The sequence below is a fragment of the Helianthus annuus genome, chromosome 16 (genome assembly GCF_002127325.2).
Source record: "Helianthus annuus cultivar XRQ/B chromosome 16, HanXRQr2.0-SUNRISE, whole genome shotgun sequence".
NCBI lineage: Eukaryota > Viridiplantae > Streptophyta > Magnoliopsida > Asterales > Asteraceae > Helianthus > Helianthus annuus.
Genome location: NC_035448.2, coordinates 113,864,156 through 113,885,825, shown reverse-complemented (window position 1 = coordinate 113,885,825; position 21,670 = coordinate 113,864,156). Strand labels below are relative to the sequence as shown.

General features: G+C 36.9%; 2 protein-coding genes across 3 annotated transcripts; one reads left to right on the top strand and one right to left on the bottom strand.

The window, feature by feature from the left end:
- The first annotated feature begins 4,925 nt into the window (after nt 1-4,925).
- Nucleotides 4,926-10,299, top strand: LOC110915323 (luc7-like protein 3). Of its 2 annotated transcripts, XM_022160001.2 has the most exons (8): nt 4,926-5,150; nt 5,309-5,437; nt 6,315-6,354; nt 6,836-6,911; nt 7,666-7,866; nt 7,959-8,171; nt 8,975-9,386; nt 9,482-10,299. In XM_022160001.2, exons 1-7 carry the CDS (start codon nt 5,108-5,110, stop codon nt 9,341-9,343), a joined length of 1,071 nt encoding a protein of 356 aa, XP_022015693.1. In that variant the 5' UTR covers nt 4,926-5,107; the 3' UTR covers nt 9,344-9,386; nt 9,482-10,299. The 2 variants fall into 2 exon arrangements, with proteins under 2 accessions (XP_022015693.1, XP_022015691.1); XM_022159999.2 differs by having other exon boundaries at nt 8,975-10,299.
- A 525-nt stretch (nt 10,300-10,824) lies between these two features.
- On the bottom strand, nt 10,825-17,744 carry LOC110917026 (conserved oligomeric Golgi complex subunit 7). The gene is made up of 10 exons (XM_022161643.2): nt 17,370-17,744; nt 15,773-15,862; nt 15,539-15,658; nt 15,346-15,447; nt 14,985-15,262; nt 14,129-14,274; nt 13,286-13,484; nt 12,542-13,211; nt 11,385-11,717; nt 10,825-11,254 (listed from the first exon to the last, which is right to left on the bottom strand). The coding sequence occupies exons 1-10, from the start codon at nt 17,652-17,654 to the stop codon at nt 10,979-10,981; spliced, it is 2,499 nt and encodes an 832-aa protein (XP_022017335.1). The 5' UTR covers nt 17,655-17,744; the 3' UTR covers nt 10,825-10,978.
- Nucleotides 17,745-21,670: the final 3,926 nt, after the last annotated feature.

Below are 21,670 nucleotides of genomic sequence, written 5' to 3'. Positions count from 1 at the left end.
GATGTTTCGATTTCGATGGGCGATGATACGAATACGATAGAGTTCCTAGTCAAATTACTTTCAGTCCCAACTACTATATCTAACATACAATCTTCTATAAGTCACGTTTCGATGTCGGTTTCGATTGAGTACGATTGCTCTTCGAGTTTCGATTGATTCACTTGAATACCCCACCAGACATATAAGTAAACATGCACAAGTAACACATAAGGCACACACACACGTATAACAATACCAGAGTTCACATAATTCGAGTCTCAAGCTTGATTGATGAATCGATTAACTTGGTTATTGATTGATTAACTTTATTGCATTGTTACTTCCTACTATTCACAGTCGTAAATCGGTCGCATTGATTAATCATTCGATCATTTCATTTAGACAACACTTACTCCACATAATACAAAAAAGTAAAAAGAAACATTAACAGTCAGAGAAGTCAAAGTTGACTTGGACTTTGACTTTGACTTTGACTTTGACTTTGACATTCGAAAACACGGGGTGTTACATTATAGCTGTGAGGTACGAGATTATTGTTAGGTCTAAGTCAGCAAATTGGTAGGTAGGGTCTTCGTGAGGAGTCTGAACTAGTTGCCCTATTGACCTTATCTAATAAGTTAAATTGAGAATCCAAGTCTATCCTAGATTTATAGCATGTGAGGGAGTAGATCGAATTAGGATACTTTTGTAAATCACTTAGATAACCCGAGAGGGAGTCTAGACTAATCGGTGTCCATGACAACCTTTAGAGCTCCATAAGTGTCTTCTCAAGAAGGGTCGAGGGTATTGTTCGGTGTCTCGATAGGTTTAGCATTAGAAGATCGCAGTTCCATAATAATTAACATCCTAAAAGGTCATTACTAGTACAATCCAGGATTCCAGTCTAGGTAGTCTTTCCCATCATCTAAGTAAAAACCCAAGTTAGTTCGTGTCTAGTTAATTTAGTTAATTAATTTAATTAAATCGCAATTTAGGATATCTAGAAACCCCCCACCCCAAACACAAAAAAAAAAAAACAATTAAGTCGAGTCAGTCTTAGATAAATTAGTCGAGTCTAGTATTCGTAGTTAGTAGAGTCTCGTGGGTTCGATACTCGGATTTACTTTAGCTATACCGCATTGATCGGTACACTTCCCGGTTGTGTGGTCTAGGTTTGAAAGAGTCTTACTTTATAAATTTAAAGCTTAGAGTGTCTAGTTTAGGGTTTAGTTTTAGTTAATTTAATTATACCACTTTTTAGCACATATTGGTCCCTTATATTTCATAACCTGTGTATCATCTTCCTTAACATCAAACTTTGGCATTTCTCCTTGACAAATTGCCCTAACTCTTTTCTTATCATCTTTAACAATCTTAATCAGTCTTCTGGTTTCCACAACATGTTTTTTTAATTCTTTCCTTTGCTTCTTGTTTGGTGCCAAATATTCGATCTAGAAAGAAAGTGTCGTTGTTCACATTTTGTTTCCTTAACAACCTTAAACTATGTCTCCTAATATTATTACCCTCGTCATCACATTCTGAACCACTGTCAAATGTCTAATTGTCTAACACCTTGATGCGTGTCGAGTGTGATATGTTTTTATGTATATTTTTAGCCCTTTTTAACACTTTAGTCAAGTTTTAAATTTATAAAACACGATATTCTACTAACACTAAACACACATATGGGCAAGTGCACCCATCGTGAGCGTAGTATAGTGTTGGTAAGATACCGAGGTCGTCGAAGGACACAAGAGCTTTTAATACCGGTTTATCCTCAACGTCTAATCAAATCAAAATTTTGGAAAAAAGGTTTTAAACATGAAAATAAAAACTAAAAATGCTGAAAATAAAAATAAAAATACAAACATATAGACAAGATGAGTCACTTGGATGCGACTCGCCTTTAGTGTAACCTTTGATGTTTTCCACACTTTTGCACTTTTTAAGAGATTATCTTAGTTATAGTAGTAGGCCCCTCTTTTGAAGGTGACGTTACCCTCAACCCAGTAGTTTGAGTCAGCAAGGATACAATCCTAAAGGGTTGGATTATTGAAAGATAATTAATTAAGTTATTAATGCGTAATGTGGTAGGCCCCTCTTTTGAAGGTGACGTTACCCTCGGCTAAGTGGTTTGAGTCAGCAGGGATACAATTCCAAGTAGCCGGGTTAATGTATTAATAGTAGTTTACATATGAGGGGATCAAGCCATTCGAACCCTCGCCATCCAATACCAGTGGGTATTGAAGGAGGTCCTAGTAAGCTTGACCCAGGTCCTTGCAGGATCTATACACTGAACAAGGCAAGAACCTTACCAAACCATTCCCTTAACCCCCGACCAGGTAGCCAACATATCTCTATATAGACCGTAGAGATATGAATGGTGTAAATCTTTTATTTTATATAGACACTAAAATAACGCCAAGACACAACGGACAAATGATAAGGAAGTTTCATCTTCAACATAAGAAACTAGTTATTAAAGTCATTAATACAAAACCAAATAAAAAGTGCGAAAAGATTAAAAAACAAAAGTATTACACTAAATGCTTGTCTTCACCAAGTGATGTAAGAGACCTAGGCAAACATGGCCTTTGATTGTCAAGAACTCTTACTATCAATCTTGGATCACGAGACTACTACACACACTCTATGATGGATGATGGATGATGGTGGTGGATGTGGGTTATGATGGTGGTGGAGTGTGGGTGAAGTGTGAGAGAGGTGGTTTGTCAAGGGATGCCTTTGAAGTGAACCAAGCACCTCTATTTATAGCCTGCACAGAAGCCCGGACATGGCCCCGTGTCCATTGGGCACGACCCCGTGTCCATCCACTTTCTCTTTCTTCATTAAATGCAGTTTGTCTGCATTAGTTGACCACGCCCCCGTGTCCGCTGGGCACGGCCCTGTGTGCAGAAGCGTATCTGTACTATCAAGATTTGCTTGGATTCTGCAAATCTTAGCGTTGACCACGACCGTGTTGAGCTGGGCACGCCCCCATGTTGGGGAATAGAAGCTTCTACAACTTTGTCTTTTCTGCAGACACTTGGGCACGCCCCCGTGTCCGTTGGGCACGGGGCGTGTTCAGCCTTCTGATCTCTTGTTTTTGCTTGGGAAGATACTGTCGAGGGGTCAGGCATGCCACGTTTATTCCTCTTCTTGTATTTATGTTAGATTTAGCTGTATTTTTGCTTCTTTTGTTCATTTGCGCTCATTTAATCCTGAAAATACAAAAGGAAGACAAAAGCATACTTTTTCCAACATTAGTACTAAAAAAGGGTTAGTTTTATGCCTCATTTGATGTAATTTATATGTTGCATTTTACACACATCACACCTCCTCTTCAAATTCATATTTATCAACTACTTTGCAATTCATATTTATCAACTACTTTGAAGTCTTTATCACTTAAATCAATATTCAACTTATAATCCTGCATATCCACTTCAGGATCATCCATGTTATTATCCTTATCAATAAGATAGTCATTGTCACTCTCACCCTCATGGTCACTCTACTCTCATCATCTGCATTTGCACCCTCATCAGACTATATACTTGCCCTTTCATCATAGTCTTCATTAGGTCCCTCATCTACATTTGCACCCTCATCAGACTCTATACTTGTTCTTTCATCACAGTTTACATTAGGTCCCTCATCTACATTATCACCCTCATCTTCATTTAAACCCTCATCTACATCAGTATCATCCTTATCAACTACATTAGCACCCTGATCTACCTTAGCACACTCAACTACATTAGTATCAGCCTTATCATCTACATTAGCATCCTTTTCGTAATATGTAATGGCTAAAAGATCCTCTTGTACACCACTTGATTGGCCCACTTCATTCCATCCCAATTGTAGAACCTTAACCCATTGGTAATTATAGTACCCATTATCCCATTCTCTTGTTTTTCATTGATTTCTTCAATAACCACCCCTCATCGATTGGTGTAAACATTTGTGTTACCACGTTCAGTATAAACATGTACAATCCTATGTTCAGGTACGTACTTTAAAAGTTCTAACACATCAGCATCACAAGCTGGGCTATGAAGACCATCGCAAGATCCAACTCGTGTACTGAGAACTTATCATTGTCTAGAAGATCGATGAAGTTATGCTTATTAACATATGCTCTACCAGGAAGTTTTGTGAAATTCCCACCATGATGCAACCAAGCAGTAATCAGGGTATCATACACCTCTGCATTTTAAAAAATAAGCCTTTTATACATCAAATAGATCAATAAAATTCTAAAATATCAACTACTCATCTATTGAAAACTCACCATAAATTTCATCAACATCCCACTAGTATAATGTCTATCGTATGTAGAATCCTTCACTCATCGTGTGTAAGATGCTAAAATCGACTGGAATTAGGGCTTGATCGTTTGAACTTCGTCGTTGAATTTTAAAGGGGAATGAACGACTAATGATTAGGTTTTTAACTTTAATTTTGTTGATTGAAGATGAAGGGTTTATTAAATACATGGCCAGAGGGATTTTTTAGGGGGTAAAAAGACGAGCATACCCTCACGTGATGTGCACGTGAGGGGTTTTAACATAAAAAGTTAACTGTGTTTACCTGAAAGGACAGCTTGTTGTTGATTACAAACATAAAGGACATACAGTGTTATTTTTAAAGTTAAATGACAGCGCATGTCGAAACACTGAAACATAAAGGACGAAAAGTGCAATTTCGCATTTTCTTTCAACGGCCCATTTTGACCCAAACTCATTTTGACGTGAACTCGTTTTTGACACAAAACCCAACCTGACCTACCTACCCATTTCACCAAAAGAATAACAAGAATTCGGATAGCGTGTTGTCAAATGGGAACATCGTAGTAGGGATTTTAATGGTCATAGGTGAAAAGAGAACATATCACATGACACTAATTTGAAGAAACCATCATGTATATTTTCACCATTAAGTTAAAACAACATGTAGACTATTTTATCCCAAACACCCACCCCTAAATACAACAACCACCCAAACAAACAAGGGTATTCCATCTTGTTCCCTTAAAAATTGAACCTAACCCTAGACAGAATCTTCCAAAAATCGATTTCATAAACCCTTAAATCAACAAAACCAATTAGAATTTCAAACATCAATGGACGCGCAAAGAGCATTGCTAGATGAACTCATGGGTTCAGGTTCGTTTCAGTTCTTTTTTCTTTTAGTTTTTGGGATTTAGATTCGATTCAATTTCAATAAAATTGCAATTGGTGCATGTCAGGACGTGAAATTTCGAAACCCTAGTTGTGTGATTTGATGTGTTTGTTTATCGATTGTGTGTGTGTGTGTGTTTTAGCTCGAAATTTGACGGAAGAAGAGAGGAGGGGACACAGAGAAATCACTTGGGATGATAAGGAAGTGTGTGGTTTCTACATGGTGAAGTTTTGCCCTCATGATTTGTTTGTCAACACTCGAAGTGATCTCGGTGCGTCTTGTATTAGTTTCACTAGAAATGTCTGTCTATGAATGAATTGGAGGATTTAATTTAACTTGTTACATGAATCATGTCGTGTTGGTGGGTTCCCAACCACGGCCCGTGTATATATTTGTGTTCAAGACATGTTAACACATACAAATTCTAACCCGATACATGCTTAAAGCAATTACTATCTATTTAAATGAGTCAACGTTATTAATTGGTTATGAGAAAAGCCGGTTGGTGGGTTTGTAAATGGTTAAACGGGTTGGTGGCATACTTGTCAATAGCGATCTTAGCAATCGCTATAGTGCGCTATGTAACGTATAGGTATAGTGTCGCTATTAAGGTTGTAGCGATAGATAGCGATAGCGACGATTTATTTATTCTTTTTGTTTTTTTAATATAAACAACAATAAATATAGCTATAAAATAGTTGGATTTTAGGTTTTTGTTAAATATACATGTAAAACAACATATATACCAGGGTATTTTGATATAATATCCTTTTACTTATTAATTTTTTTTTCTAGTGTATCGCTATTTATAAAATGGCCGTATGTTATTTATCGCTATTCGCCATTAACAACTATGGTTGGTGGGTTGTAATAAATGGGTCGTGAACAGGTTGGTGGGTCAACATGTTTAATTAAACGGGTTGCCGTTTTGTTACACAAGTCAACCGAGCACGACCCATATTTTAAAATAGGTTCAACATGACAACCCAAATCTGATTATTTTCGTTTCGTGTTCGAAATCGCCACCCCACTTACAGCATAAAGATTCTTCGAAGTTCGAACGACTTTTAATTCTTTAAAGAGTTATTTGTTCTCTGGATTATGAAGTTTAATATGATGCTTTTGTGTGTGCATGTTTCTGAAATCAGGTCCGTGCCCTAAAATCCATGATCCGAAGTTGAAAGAAAGGTAAAAGAAGGAACTCTGGGATTTGTGCTATATTTTATGATAGACCAACTTGTCACATTTATAATTTATTTTGTATGTATTACTAAATTATCTGTGATGGGTAGCTTGTATAGATGTTAAACTTTTTGTAAATTCGTATCTAATTGTGCTTCATCCATATGATTGCATACATGTTGATTCTTCATTTATATACGGTATAGCATGCAACTTCAACTTGAACGGCAATATATATATATATATATGTAGATTTATGATACAATATTTGGCGGGTCTTTTAACTCATAAGGGTCAAATTCTAACCACAGATTTTGGATTCACTGGCGTTTTAACTATTTTGCTCAGGTCCTTAACCAAGCAACCAAAAGAATTTTTCCGATATATGTTTCCGGATCAGTAAAAGTTGAAAGATCAAAATTGACTGAAAATCTTAGAATTTGTGCTGTCTTTATAATTTTCTTTTTCTTCGCTGTTTCCTCTATAGCTTCGAGAGCTCTCCAAGGCATGATTCCTATGTGCCAAGATTTGAAGCAGATTTAGCTAATTTCTGTGAAAGACTGGTAAGTCATTTTACTTCATAGTGGCAGTTTCAACCATGGTTTTAAAAAAGGTTGAGGCGTGTGCCTCGGACAAAAAACGATTCTATTTTGGTTATATTTCACTCTAAACTTAAGAATAGCAAGAATTGAAATAGGTCAATTGATGACATCAGGTTATAAGTCACTTGAAGTGTTATTGAAACGTTTTCAACCTTCTAATCGTCTAATACATTACATTGGTAATATAATTTCCGTAACAATATTAACTATCTTTAAAAATCAAAAAGTGGACGAAAAAAGTGTTGTTGGGTCAAACCCAATCTGACAATATGTCAAATTGTTTGTTTTGACATATTATCTGACCTGCCTGCCCAATCCATTTTGGCATCTTTTTTTTTACCTGCATATTGGAGGAAGCTTGTCACATCTTAATATCAACTTGAAAGATCTAACATCGTAAAAGCACACTGGATGCACAGAAGCGCAGCGCAGTGCCGGCCAATTTTCCGTTAAAAGTCGTCTGAACAGCAAGCCTGGAACCAACCTAAATCAGCCTTAAACAAGCCTAAAACGTGTCTAAAACCCCTAAAATTGTTATTCTTATACTATGTGTCTCCCTTAAAAAAGCCCTCGCTTTTTTTTTCGTGTCTTGCGACTAGGCTCCGGGTGAGGCCTATGCGTCTTGAGTGCGCCTTTGACGACACAGCTAATAACATCACAACATGCTAAAGTCCTTGTATTTATTTACAATCTTTTATATATTATTTTGTTTTAGGTCATGGATTTGGACAGGCGAGTTAGGCGGGGACGTGAGCGTCTCGCCCAAGAGGTTGAAGTGTCTCCACCACCACCTGTACCCGTTGAAAAATCTGAACAATTATCTGTTCTAGAAGAAAAAATCAAGAACCTTCTAGAATCAGTGGAGGCTCTTGGAGAAGCCGGAAAGGTGGATGAAGCTGAGGCACTCATGAGGAAGGTATTACTTAACAGTCGGTTTCTTTTGCCTCTAAACGATGTCTTCCTTTTTGTATAACCTATTTATTCATTAATTGGCATTTGCTTGTACAGGTGGATTTGCTGAACATCGAGAAGACTGCATTGACCCTGCAGCCACCAAACGGGAAAGTTTCAATGCTTGCGCAAGAAAAGAAGATGGCTCTTTGTGAAACATGTGGTTCTTTTTTGATAGCGAATGATGCCCTTGAAAGAACTCAGTCTCATGTCACTGGAAAACAACATATCGGTTATGGCATGGTCCGAGATTTCCTCTCCGAGTACAAGGTACCATTCACTCGTAAATATGAATGAGTTGAATCCGGTTGTGTTTTATCTTGAAAGGGTCAAATGGGTTGAAAGTCACCTTAACTGTGTTTTTAACTCATACAATTTCCTAAACAACTTCATTCAAAATAATCAATTGTTTTTGTAATAATATAATTTTATAAGAGTAAAATGCCATTTTCGTCCCTGAGGTTTGACTAGTTTTGCGACTTTCGTCCAAAGTTTTGTTTTTCCGCATCTGGATCCAAAAGGTTTGCAATCTTGCCAATTTCATCCGGCTCGTAACTCCATCCAGTTTTCTCCGTTAAGTAAGGGGTATTATTATCGTCGTTTTGGTTAACTTAAAGGGCAATTCAGTCTTTTTCACTCTATGTAAAAAGACCAAATACACCTGGAAAAGACCGAATCCCCCTTGAAGTTAACCAAAAAGACCGAAATACCTATGACTTAACGGAGAAAAATGGATGGAATTAACGAGCCGGATGAAAACGGCAAGATTGCAAACCTTTTGGATCTAGATGCGGAACAACAAACCTTTGGACGAAAGTCGCAAAACTGGCCAAACATCAGGGACGAAAATGGCATTTTATTCTTTTTATAATCATCTTTAATTTGTTTGTTTTTTTTCGAAAGAGGGAAAAAAGTGATTGCAAGCCCATTTTAATCTAGTCCACACTCTTTCACTTGTACTTAAAATGACCCGTTATCTAATTCGCTTGACCCGCTCATTGTTCCATCGCAATGCAAATATTCAAGTTTTTAAAAAAGTTGATAAAAAAACATGACTTGTAATTATTTACCAGGAGGCGAAAGAGAAGGCAAGGGAAGAGGAAAGGTTAGCACGTGAGAAAGAAGCGGAAGAAAGAAGGAAGCAAAGAGAAACCGAAACTGAAGGCAGACATAGAAACAGAAGCGGATCTGCTGACCTGGACAAGAACAGTGACAGGCGGGATCGGGATCGTGAGAGGTCTAGAGACCGTAACAATAGAGGCTACCGCGATACAGGAAGAGCATCAGATCGTAGGTACAATAACAATAATCATACTAATTATAGAAATGGAGGTGTGATGAACAGGGATCGGGATCGATATCGTGGAGGTAACCGTAACCGTAGCAGATCGCGTTCACCTGTCAGGCATGGGAGAAAGAGGTCATCCAGAAGTCCGTATTAGTCGATTTCTGTAGATAAATTTCAATGGATTTGAAGTCGAGGAGGTAGACGTCTTTTTATTATAACTCGTTAATGTTCTATGAATGCGTGTTTTGGAGTCCCGAAAGTTATGAGTGAACCGTCCTTTTTGTTCTCACAGCTTTGTTGAAACTATGTCGTCAATTCAATTCGTATAACTAAAGGAGAAAAGAGTCTGAGGTAGGTATTATTATTACTTAATAGTTGCTGCATATCTTTCGTTATCTGTTTGAAGATTCGGTTGAACTATTATTCTAAAGAGTCTCGAGTTTATATTTAGAACACAGATATGGTTAATACAAATTAGTGTTTCTGCTGCTGAAAGAAACCATGGTTTTCCTCGGTAACACGTAAACCTTGAATCCTTGTTGGTTGAGGTAACCATATCTCTGCATACCTTTTTTTGGTTTTGTTTTTTTTTTTCTACTTTGTAGCGTTTTTTGCTCCACTTTTTTAATGCATTTATGGAGGTTTATAAATGATGGTACACATAATAATCTTGTTTCGAGGTCTACTTTGCCAAGACGGTGTCCAACGGGTCATTATACGACAAATATTGACAAACTTGATAATGAATAAAAGAATTGGAATCAGGTATTACCTAAATGTGCTGCAGGTTTCATATTGTGCAAGGATAAGTAGCCTCTGAAGTTGATATTTTGTGTTGATTTATGTACCAAAAAGTGTCGAAATTGACTTGCTATTCTTGAAGAACTAAAGAGGTAATAGAAAGCTAAATTGGTAACATGCTGATGTATCAGCATTTTATGTTGTGCAGGGTTGGTTATTTTGACATAGCAATGCTATCGGGAAGTTTCATTTGTAGATGTTCAAGAAACTGTTATGAAACTACAAACCCTTTAGTTTCCATTGATTTGATCTTGTATTGTTAAGCACCCTAACTGGCTTTATTAGGAAACGTATAATTTTTTCATATCATATTTAACACTTGACTATATTAAAAGACAAGATTTATAAACACCACTTGAGAAGCTCTTAGATACGTATATTGAGCTTTTTTTGTTTGTACAGCGTATTAAACATATAGCCTATTGCGAAACCGAATCAAGCATTCGATATCCAAATTGATGAATACCCATTTTGTTAAAACTCAGGTTTCCCAGTTTAAAACAAAAACTGAATCAGAACTTGGTTTTTGGTCTGGGTTTCGACTGAAAATATTCAAACTGAGAAACTGAAACGGATAAACGCCACTTACAGTTCGTTCTTATGAACATGGAGGTTTGAAGGATAAATTCGGTATCTAAAACATAGCAACGTTCTTTTATAAAGCCTCATTAAAACGAAAAACAGAACACAATATGATGCAAACTATTTTTCCGCCTTTTACTAAACAGTATCGTGTGGTCATTGCTTACAACCTCCATTTCTACAGATATTGATATGCTAAAGAACTTAAACATTTACTATGTTTATCGTTTATCTTTCTCCTAACACAAATAATTTAATGTTGACAAATTTGTTTTCATTAACGATATGTGTTGTATGTAAAAACAGCCACATAAAGTACTTATAACTCACCCTTGTAAATGTTTAATGTCATATACGCAAAACTATATTGTTTGGTAGCAAATAAGACAAACTTTTCAACTTGTTATCATTCAAGACTCACACGTCGCATCTTGCAAACAAGGTTGGCCGTGGGGACATGAAGATTTTCTGAATCGGTTTTTATAAGATCCTTGAGTTGATCTCGCGGGGTCGATAAGCAAGTATGAAATGTGGCCAGAATTGGAGGAATGGGCATCGACAATGCTGACAGTACATTACTCAAGTACTCGATATCTACCGACAGCTGTTGCGCTCCACGATCTGTTATATATTGGATACCTCGTAGTTGCTCCATAAATAGAGCTGCAGCACCTTCCGCAACCTACATTAGTATATAGGGAAATGTTTAACACATGGCATTAGCAACCTAATTTATTATACAAGTAACAAAAGACATACTAGATGTCACATTTTTTACCCGTTTACCAACAAATTAGGAAAATGTTTATTACCTTGAACATCCATTCGGTTGCAAAGAATTGTGCCTCATCGGCATTGGCATCGTTGTTAGAAATAGTTTCGGCAAGTGGCTCCAACTGTTGGGGTAAAGTGAGAAGATATTCACCAACGGTTGTGACATACGATTGAGCATACGCGCTAAAGCTTGGTAGATGAAAAGCTGTTTGTTCCTCAACGGCAGACCAAATTGGCAGATTTGATACACCATTAAACTGCTTTCTTACTTTGGATATAAGCACGTCGTATACAAGTTCGTTTACCGTGTCCACAAATGCTGAAACTCTTTGAGATGCAACTGGAAGTGCATGGAACCGTGGATCCTTTGACTGTTGGAATAGAAAATGTTATTTTGTGTAGAGGATAAGATATAATATATGCTTATTCAACAAGAAATACAGATTTATGAAAAAACCAAGCTTTCTGGACCTTAGAGGTGGCAATGTCGACCCGTTTATGGGTCAAACGGGCAAAATAGAAGAGGTTAGCTAAAAAGGAAACCTATCAAACGGGCCTAACGTCGCCCAAACTCCGAAGTGTGTTTTTTATTAGTAACCTACTTGGATCATATTATTAGAGAAATTATTTTTTAATAGAAATTCTATATTTTATGTAACATATCGATACACAAAACATCTAAAAGAGTAAAATGCCATTTTCGTCCCTAAGGTTTGGCCAATTTTGCGACTTTCGTCCAAAGGTTTGTCTTTCCGCATCTGGATCTGGATCCAAAACGTTTGAAATCTTGCTATTTTCATCCGGCTCATTAACTCCATCAATTTTCTCCGTTAAGTCGGGGGTATATTCATCTTTTTTTGTTAGCTTAAAGGGCAATTCGGTCTTTTTCACTTTATGTACAAGCATTTAGCATAATCTACAAGTATTCAAACCCTTTAAGTTAACAAAAAAAGACGAAAATACCCGACTTAACAGAGAAAAACCCTTTTAAGTTAACAAAACAGACGAAAATACCCCCCGACTTAAACGGAGAAAAATGGATGGAGTTAACGAGCTGGATGAAAATGGCAAGATTTCAAACCTTTTGGATGCAGATGCGGATAAACAAACCTTTGGACAAAAGTCGCAAAACTGGCCAAACCTCAGGGATGAAAATGGCATTTTACTCAAAAAATGTGAAACATGTAACTTGTACCTGCTCCAACAGGTTAAAAAGCTTCTGTGCTTTTTCTGGAGCATCAAATAGCCTTAATGCTGCCACATCTAATGCAGCCCGACCCGCCATAGACAGATCTCCATTTCCATCGAGACTCTCATGTGAAGAATTCGGGTCAATACTTGACCCAAACACAGCAGAAGACAGATTTGTATTCAATCTCGCAAGTATAGCTCTCAACGAAGCTTCAAAAACCGCAGATCTACTCGACAAACAATCCGCAACCGTCAATATTTGCAATGCACTTTGAACATAAGACCATTCTTCCTCACTTGACAACTCAAATTTGCGGGCCCCGTCTCTTTTCTCTGAGCCCGTTTCCTTCTTTGAACTCGAACTATCAGGAGCGACATCAACTCCACATACAGATCTTAATGTTTTCAAAATTTCTTGAAGGGTTGAAATAAACTGTAGCATGACATCATCAAGGGCTTGAATGAGCTCATCGGCTTCTGAGCCACCGGTAAAGCTGATGCATCTGTCGATGGATGCTTCTAGAAGTACGATGACTTGAGGGATTGATTCTTCCATTCTTCTAACGGTCTCACTGAGTTCAATGCCTTGCGCACCGATACCACGAGTAACCGCTCCTCTTAGATCAATGGCTGAGATCTCAGCGGAGAGCGTAACACGCTCCATTTGTCCATACCTAGAACAAGATAAACATATGAGATGATAATCATTGTTTACAATGATAACAGCAAAGGGATTGTGGGAATTTACCTTTGCTTGAATGATTCATAAGGAAGGTAAATTGCCTTAAGAGTGTCCCTCAAAACATTAAGATCCGATTCTCCAAAAAGGTGTTGTACGTTTTTTGCAAAACTGCCTGTCATGTTGTGCAGATCGATTAATGCATCTAAGTGCTTAGTCTGCACTTTAACACCTTTCGGCATGTCCCCTGATAAGATATCTAATACACCTGAAACAATAACATGGAAGCTAATATTGTAATAATGCAGAATATTTTAATTTAACATGAATAGTGGCATATTGCATGATATGTGATTGTGACGTATGTGTGTCCATACATGCATAACATTTAAATTAGAGTAAAATGCCAATTTTGTCCTGAGGTTTGGCCAGTTTTGCGACTTTCGTCCAAAGGTTTGTTTTTTCGCAGTCGGATCCAAAAGGTTTGAATCTTGTCATTTTCATCCAGCTCGTTAATTCCATCCATTTTTCTCCGTTAAGTCAGAGGTATTTTCGTCTTTTTGATAAATGAAAGGGCAATCAGCCCTTTTCACTTTATGTAAAAAGACCGAATACCGCTGAAAAATACCAAATTGCCCTTTAAGTTAACAAAAAAGACGGAATACCCCTGACTTATTGGAGAAAAATGGACGGAGTTAAGGAGCCGGATGACAATGGCAAGATTTCAAACCTTTTGGATCCAGATGCAGAAAAACAAACGAAAGTCGTAAAACTGGCCAAACCCCAGGGACGAAGATGGCATTTTACTTTTTAAATTAAATCAAATACTATGCAATAGACTTAAAACTACAAAAAGATTTCAGATTGCACTATGCAACAGACTTAAAGTACAAAAAGATTTCAGATTGCAACCTTTTCCTAATGCTTTGGTTTCAGAGACTACATCTCCGGTTGCAAGGTTGATGCGGGAAACGAAACTGGCACCGATGGCTACCATTGCTTCAATTAATAGCTTCGGGACAAGAGTCTTGTAATCTTCTGGAAAAGCAAGCATTGACCTGAAGAAGTATAACATAATCAGTCATTCAAATCAAACTTTGACTACAATATAGTCTAGGGGTGAGCAGAAAACCGAAAAAACCGATTTAACCAAACCGCACAAAAAACCGAGAAAAACCGAACTGAATAACCTAAAAAATATCTTTTTAATGTTTGTTATGTATTGATTTAGGAACTATATGTTTTATTCTTGAATGTTAGGCATTTATAATAAAAACATTAACATGTTTATTTATCTTTGAAGTGATTTATCCATTACCTACAAGAAATAACAAAATTTAACGTAAAAATTAAATGATTTTCAAAGTATTATAAAAGAAAACGTCCTAATAAAAACTTTGGATAAACATAAAAATAGATTAGAAGTTAGGTTTATGTGAACGATATTAATTAAAAATGTTAAACATAATAACTTAAATGTAAACATCTAAGAAAGATTATTAAATCTTGGATTATATTTTTTATTTTTGAATCTTACATAAATTTGTTCCCAAAACCGAAAAAACCGAAACTGAAAAAACCAAAACCGAACGGTCTTCAACAACCGAAAACCGAACCAAATCGTGCAAGTGTGCATACCACACTCTTAGAAATTATCATGATCTAATATTCTAATGTGATCCATCCTGTCATGAATCAGAAATGAAGCCTACTGATATCAAGATAAATGTAGCCTGCTGAAATCAGGAATGAAGAAGAAAACAGTTACCATTTCCATTCTTGTTCAAGATACAGTAATAATTCATCATAAAAACTCGGCAGCCAACTCGGAAATGTAATTGTAGGCAAAGTTGGTTGGTAATCATGGGAACTTGAAATACTTTCAACTTGATTCCTCTCACTTCCACTCTTGGTACGTTGTTTTAACTCATAATCCTCCCATAGCTTCCTTATAAACTTTAAATGAACTTTGGTATAGTGATTCTCCAATGACTTGTATCTTCCAATCCGAATAAGAATTTCCCTCAAATCTTGGGCAATATTAACCTAAAAACAAGAAAAACAAACACTTATAGCGTATAGGCACCACATTATAACTTTAATCAGAAAACTTGCGTTTCGAATTGCACCTTACGATTGGTTATTGCATCCGTTAGACGGGGTTGGACCATTGAGTCCAGTCTGTCCTCCAACACTTCAAGCTGCTTTCTAATATTGGCAAATTCAGCAACCTGAAAGGGAAAAAAAAAAGAAAATAAACCATTTTTAAAGATATTGGGACCTTTTAATAAAATGATATACGTGCAGTGATTTGGTTTTTACCTCCCCCACAGCATTCAAGCAACGCCTCATGTTGGCCAAGGTTTCTGCTGCACGAGGAAGATCATTACTGGCAAAAACATCCTCCACAGTGGAGCTTAATTGAGTTAGCCCTGCGGCATCCTACAAATAAAAAAAACACGTTGTTGTAAAGATATAGTGACACAATAATAAAACAAATCACAAAACTATGAAAAATGAAGCTGATAAACTCAAATGAATGAAGTATAATTCAACCTGCAGTGTTTCATAGGCGGCTTCCATTCTCTGCTTCACTATATCAACTTTAGCAAGGGTAGCTATGGATTCTGCTGATGAACCCTCAGCCTATAGATACATAAAAAAAAGAATTACACATTATGTATAACATCATAGACATTATTTCACTTCATGGTATTAGTATCAACTTGCTGTTTTACCTATCCTAGCCATCTTGCCTATGAACAAAAGGATCTTGTTATCAGAGATGGAATATGTTGATACATCTAACAATGAACTTACACATTGCTAAACTTGAACTATCACTTCCTTGGTTTTAAAATGCGTGATGCGCCCGTTGCGCTAACGAGAGCGCATCACAACACCTGATGCGTTGCGTTTACATGATGCGATGATATTGCGACAATTTCGCATAATGCGCCTGTCACAAAATGCGCCATGATGCACGCATCATTGTTTGTTATGTTTTTTTCCCAGATTTTATGAAATGGGTTGGGTTGGGTTTTTTCAATAGTTAATATTTTAGCATGCTTGATTTGAACCATTATGGTTCCTATTCCTAAACACTTTTTGTGGTTCTAGAAACATTTTAGGATGCTTGATTAGAACCAAAAAGCACAACTCTTAACTTCTTATTACGACAATTGTTTTAGTTTAAGTATGTTTTTATAAGTTGTTATGTATAAATAATTTTTTAGTATATTTTATAAAGAGCGCATCGCATACGTCATTCGTTCGCATCACGCATTATGCATCAGATTTTTGGTCCAAACGCATCGGAGCGCATCACGTAATTTAAACCCAAGATCACTTCGTCATTTTGTTATTAATATTTCAATAAGCTGTAATCATGTTCTCTGATACTTTCACACGAAAGATGTTCTCGTGCGAAAGTTGTAGTTTCGCGTAGTTGTAGAATGTCGTCTGTTTTTGGTTTCTTTGTTTAAAAACAGTTCTTGTACAATTATTTCATTTATCAACAAAAGAATCCCCACACTTCTCTCTCGTTTTACAAATCTATAGAATTAGTATCCACTTGCTGTTTTACCTATTATAGCCATCTTTCCTATGAACAAGAGGATCTCATCATCAGAGATGAAGTATGTTGACACATCTAACATTAAAATTACACATTGCTAAACTTTCACTTTCTCATTTAGTTAAATGCTTCAATTAGTTACAGTGATGATCATACCAAATGTCTATAACAGACTGCAAATTAGAATGTACAAACGATGCTTACTGAATCGCATTTGATTCTAAAACCACAATACTGACTGGATTATATAAACATGAATACTATCCAAAGGCACAGTTCTATAAAAACTAAACCCTAATTTAACACCAAAACTGAAACAGCATTGCACAATTAGCATCAATCTACAAAATCACTATTTAAAACAACCAAATCTACAGCTAACAACAAAATTAAACAATCACGACTACAGATCAAACCCTAATTTAACACCAAAAATGAAACAGCATTGCACAATTAGCATACATCTATTAACTTAGTGTATGAAACAACCAAAACCACAACAAATCTAGATACTCCAATACATTCTCAAACAAGTACAAGTACACATGTTACAATGAACACTGAGAGAGATCTAACCTTTTTGAGGTTGAGGAGGATGGAAGCAACAGACTGACGGAGAGAGAGAGCGTCATCACGGAGGCGGATGACATCACGCGTGGCGCGAGGAACACGGAGGATCGCGGCGGAGCTCTGTTCCTCGAGTGAAGCGGCGATCTCTTCTGACATCATCTGTAGCTTCATCTCGAGATCTACAAGGTGTTTGTCTAGTGGATCCTGAGGGTGACGTGAGTGGGAGGCATTGTTTATCCATTTCTTAGCGTCGAATTTCTCGTCGGAGAAGGAGGCTAGATCTATCATCATCTTCTTCTTCTTCTCCGGCGACTTCCTTCAGACTGATGATGAAATAACTATATTTGGTTTGGTGGTGTTTTCACTATGCTCCCTCGAAGATATTTACTTGTTACAAGTGGTGTTTGAGAAATATACATAGGGCCGTTCAAATCGCTCGCCGCTCGTCGCTCGCTCGACGCTCGTTCGAAAACTGCTCGGAAAATGCTCGTTCGATTTGTCGCTCGGTTGCAAACGAGCCGCTCTGCTCGGTTCGGTTTGTAAACGAGCCAAGCATGAGCAAAGGTCCGCTCGACTCGGTTCGGCTCGAATTATTATTTTAATTAGTATACATATACATATACCTATACACATACATATATAAACATGTATATACACACACACATATATATATATATACACAAGTATAAATTATACATAATACATACACACCTATATATGTATACACACTTAGACATACATATATACTTAAACATAAATTAAATTGATAGTTTTATATGTACCATTCTATTAGATTTTGGTAAACGATATACAAATTTACAACTATATCTATACGTACTTGCCTAACAACGCCAATAAAAAAATTAATATTAGAACTAAAAGTTAAACCCTAAACCGATAAAAGATAGTTTGTTCATCGCCTCAATGTTTCATGTCGTTACCCTAAGTCGATCATTTCCTGCTCTCAACGTAATTGTTTGTGCAATATGATCATCGCCTCGTCGGCCTCAACATTGTTATTAATAAGAAAAATAGTGTGCTATTAAATGTGCATATTTTTAAAGACATAAAAACTTGAGACCCAACATTGTCAATTTCTTTCTCAGCAAATTTAAATCGGGCAACACGGTTGTCCAAATCGCTCGAATTTCGCTCGGCGCTCGCTCGAGATTTTTATTGCTCGAAAAATGCTCGATTGATTTGAGGCTCGGTTTTAAATGAGCCGCTCCGCTCGGTTCGGTTTGTAAACGAGCCAAGCACGAGCAAAGGTCCGCTCGGTTCGGCTCGGCTCGTGAACAGCCCTAAATATACATAGCGAAATTCTATTGGCACACCTGATTATTTATCCGTATATTTTACTTTTTCAATATACATCGTATAGGCCTATATGATGCGTACTGAATAAAGTAAAAGATATGATAGACTGACATGTGCATGTGTTGTCTGGTGGCTATAGGCTATACGATGCGTATTAAGGCACTGAATTTTTTAAGTTTATTTTTTAGAGTGTTGTGTTTGGTTTTTGGTGTTTTGGGTTTGTTATTGGTGTTTATTATTGGTTATTTTTGTTTTAATAATTTTTAAAATCTTTATTATTTTTTTATCATATTATAGCGTATCGTGTTATCTTTTTTTAGTTTTTCAAGTTTATTTTTTGGTGTTTTGTGTCCAATGCAAGGATCTTCGAATGCGAGCCCGAGAGACGAAAATGTTGCATAATTCATTTAGTTTCTATCCGGTCATATTTCCAAACTGCAAGACACGAATGTGTGGTTTCAACGAATTGGTGTGATTCGGTAGTTACCTTAATCACATCTTCCATGGAGTCACAGATCCGACAATAGGGCCCACAGATTTTATGCCCACCCGAGACCGACATCTGGATTACACGTTCTCCCAAATCAATTTAGGTCACGTGTTGAATGATTGAGAGAAACTTCTTCGAACTAACTGCCGATATCTCATCCTTCTTATCTATTTCACAATCAAATCAACTCATAAACAACCAAAACCTATAAAAACTATTAAAAGCACGAACTACTTAATATTTCAAATCATTCATCGCCTGGACCTTGAATGGCGGTTTCCATCACCGACTACAACCTGGAGTACCGGTTCCTGACAAACGACACGTGGTACACCTGCGCCGTCGTTCTCGACGACGGCAACCACCACCTCCGTGTCAAGTTCCGCGATTTTGTTCAAAGTTTCTACGATGAAGTTTTCTCCGTCACTAATTTCTTCACTCACCGTGAAATCGAACAGTTTCTTCATAGATTCCGTCCGGTTCAAAGCCGATTGAGGATTACGAGCAGTTGATCGATGATATGATAGATAAAAATCTTGCAATGAAAGCCAGTTCAAAAAATGCGGAAACGTGCATTCATATTGTTGAGACAACAACAGATAATGAACGAATTGTTGGACTTCTTGTTCCAAATGCAGCTGTAGGATTCATACTTAAATGTCTCTTTCTAAAAGATGCAACTTTACAGTACGCTTACCTTAATCACATCTTCCATGGAGTCACAGATCCGACAATAGGGCCCACGGATCTTTCACCAAGAAGGATAACGCAAACAAGTTCTCCACAGTTTGCAAGGTTTGTAACAAGTTTGCGGCTAATTGTACTGGATCTTGTTTGTTGTCTATGTATTTGTATTAAGTCAATGAACACTGTACACTGATCAGAACACGCCGCTTAAATCGGAGGATGAGTTTATTTGATTGTGAAATAGACACCAACCTTCTTAAACACTCGTGGTACAACCGGGAATTGTAAACCACATCTGTTTTTGACGATAGGAATGGTGGCTATGGGAAATACAAACCGCAATCGTTTGTGACTATGGGAATGGTGGCTATGAGTGTGACAACTTTCAAATTTGCATATGTCCGTACAATTAATTAATATTAATTAATGCTTAATGGTTGTGCTTAAATTACAACTGATGATATAAACTGCTTTCTGATTTCTGTATCATACATACATGTGCATCACATTTCATGCTGTCACACCATTTATCACATACAAACTCCAGTGACATACTTGATGCACAAAGCACCGTTAGCATAGTTGGCGGATAACTCAGAAACATGCTGACAATGCCAGCACATAGATAGACAATGATTTGAGACTCTGTAAGGGCTAGAGACAAGGTACTACACTAGCATGGAGTGTAGGGAAGTAAGGACCATAAAACTGCGTCACTAGGTGATAGTTTAAGTGCCGGAAAGTGCCTAAAACCCACTCTAAGTGCAGAATTCTGCATTAATCATCAAAAATCAGCATTTTAACATGCAAAAATATGGCAAAATGGTCCTGTATGCTTTCCTAAGTGTCGGGAATTAAAAGTGTCACAAAAAGTTGCATAAAGGACACTATACGGTATAACGTAGCACTTTAACGAATCGGTATCTAACCGAACAACCGGACATTACCCGGAACACTAAAATATTGCTAAAAACATTGTTTTACTTTTTCTGAGCTAGTCATGGTTCCCGAACACTTAAACATACTACATTATGCAATATACACACTAAACACTAAACAATACACTTGGTTTTCAACTAAATTACCTACTTACCAACAAATTACAATTAACCCCCCTCTTATTATTTACGGCCCAAGCTAGTGGCCCCCACTCAAGATTTCTTCAAATCTTATAAATCCTCCATAATCTTCTCTTGGATTTTGTGTGATCATGTCATGTACTTATGGAGACACTATACCCATTGGACATTAGAGTTTTGAGAGTTATAAGTATCCATCATCTTCCTCTTCACAAATCACCACTCCATTTCTCCCCCTCTCCCTTTAAAGCTTACGGCCCAACACCCCCATTTTATCTCCACCATTTTCATTCCACTATCAAGCATTCCAAGGTGATCTAGTGGTGTAAGGAGCTAAGTTAGGAAGCTTGGAGCTTTCGGAAGTTGAAGGACCTTCACCGTTTGCTTTTATCCACTCCATCTTCACACTTGTTTCTTCCCTAGCTTAAAGCTAATAGTAAGACTCTTGTAATCCTTGTTTACTTCTATATTTGCTTGGTTAAAAGACATATCATGATGTAAATCAATAAAACATTAAAAGACATAAGTTGGAATCATGAACATAAAGCCTTCATATGATGAAATATGGATAGAATGATGTTGTTTAGCATATGGATGATGTTTGCTTGGTGATTACTAGAGATATTGATGTTGATCATTACATGGAACTTGCTAGATTATGATTAAAAACATGATTTAGCTAGATAGGGGATGATTATGTAACAACATGAAGTAATCATCTTCTTGATTTAAAC

What these genes read in the sequence shown, in the direction of transcription:
- LOC110915323 (XM_022160001.2), top strand. Translation starts at nt 5,108, where the DNA reads ATGGACGCGCAAAGAGCATTGCTAGATGAACTCATGGGTTCAG. An exon ending in CAACACTCGAAGTGATCTCG is followed by an intron (nt 5,438 to 6,314) that starts GTGCGTCTTGTA and finishes TTCTGAAATCAG; the next exon opens with GTCCGTGCCCTAAAATCCAT. An exon ending in CTGAGGCACTCATGAGGAAG is followed by an intron (nt 7,867 to 7,958) that starts GTATTACTTAAC and finishes TTGCTTGTACAG; the next exon opens with GTGGATTTGCTGAACATCGA.
- LOC110917026 (XM_022161643.2), bottom strand. Translation starts at nt 17,654, where the DNA reads ATGATGATAGATCTAGCCTCCTTCTCCGACGAGAAATTCGACGCTAAG. An exon ending in TCCTCCTCAACCTCAAAAAG is followed by an intron (nt 15,863 to 17,369) that starts GTTAGATCTCTC and finishes ATGTATCTATAG; the next exon opens with GCTGAGGGTTCATCAGCAGA. An exon ending in CAACCGAATGGATGTTCAAG is followed by an intron (nt 11,255 to 11,384) that starts GTAATAAACATT and finishes ATACTAATGTAG; the next exon opens with GTTGCGGAAGGTGCTGCAGC.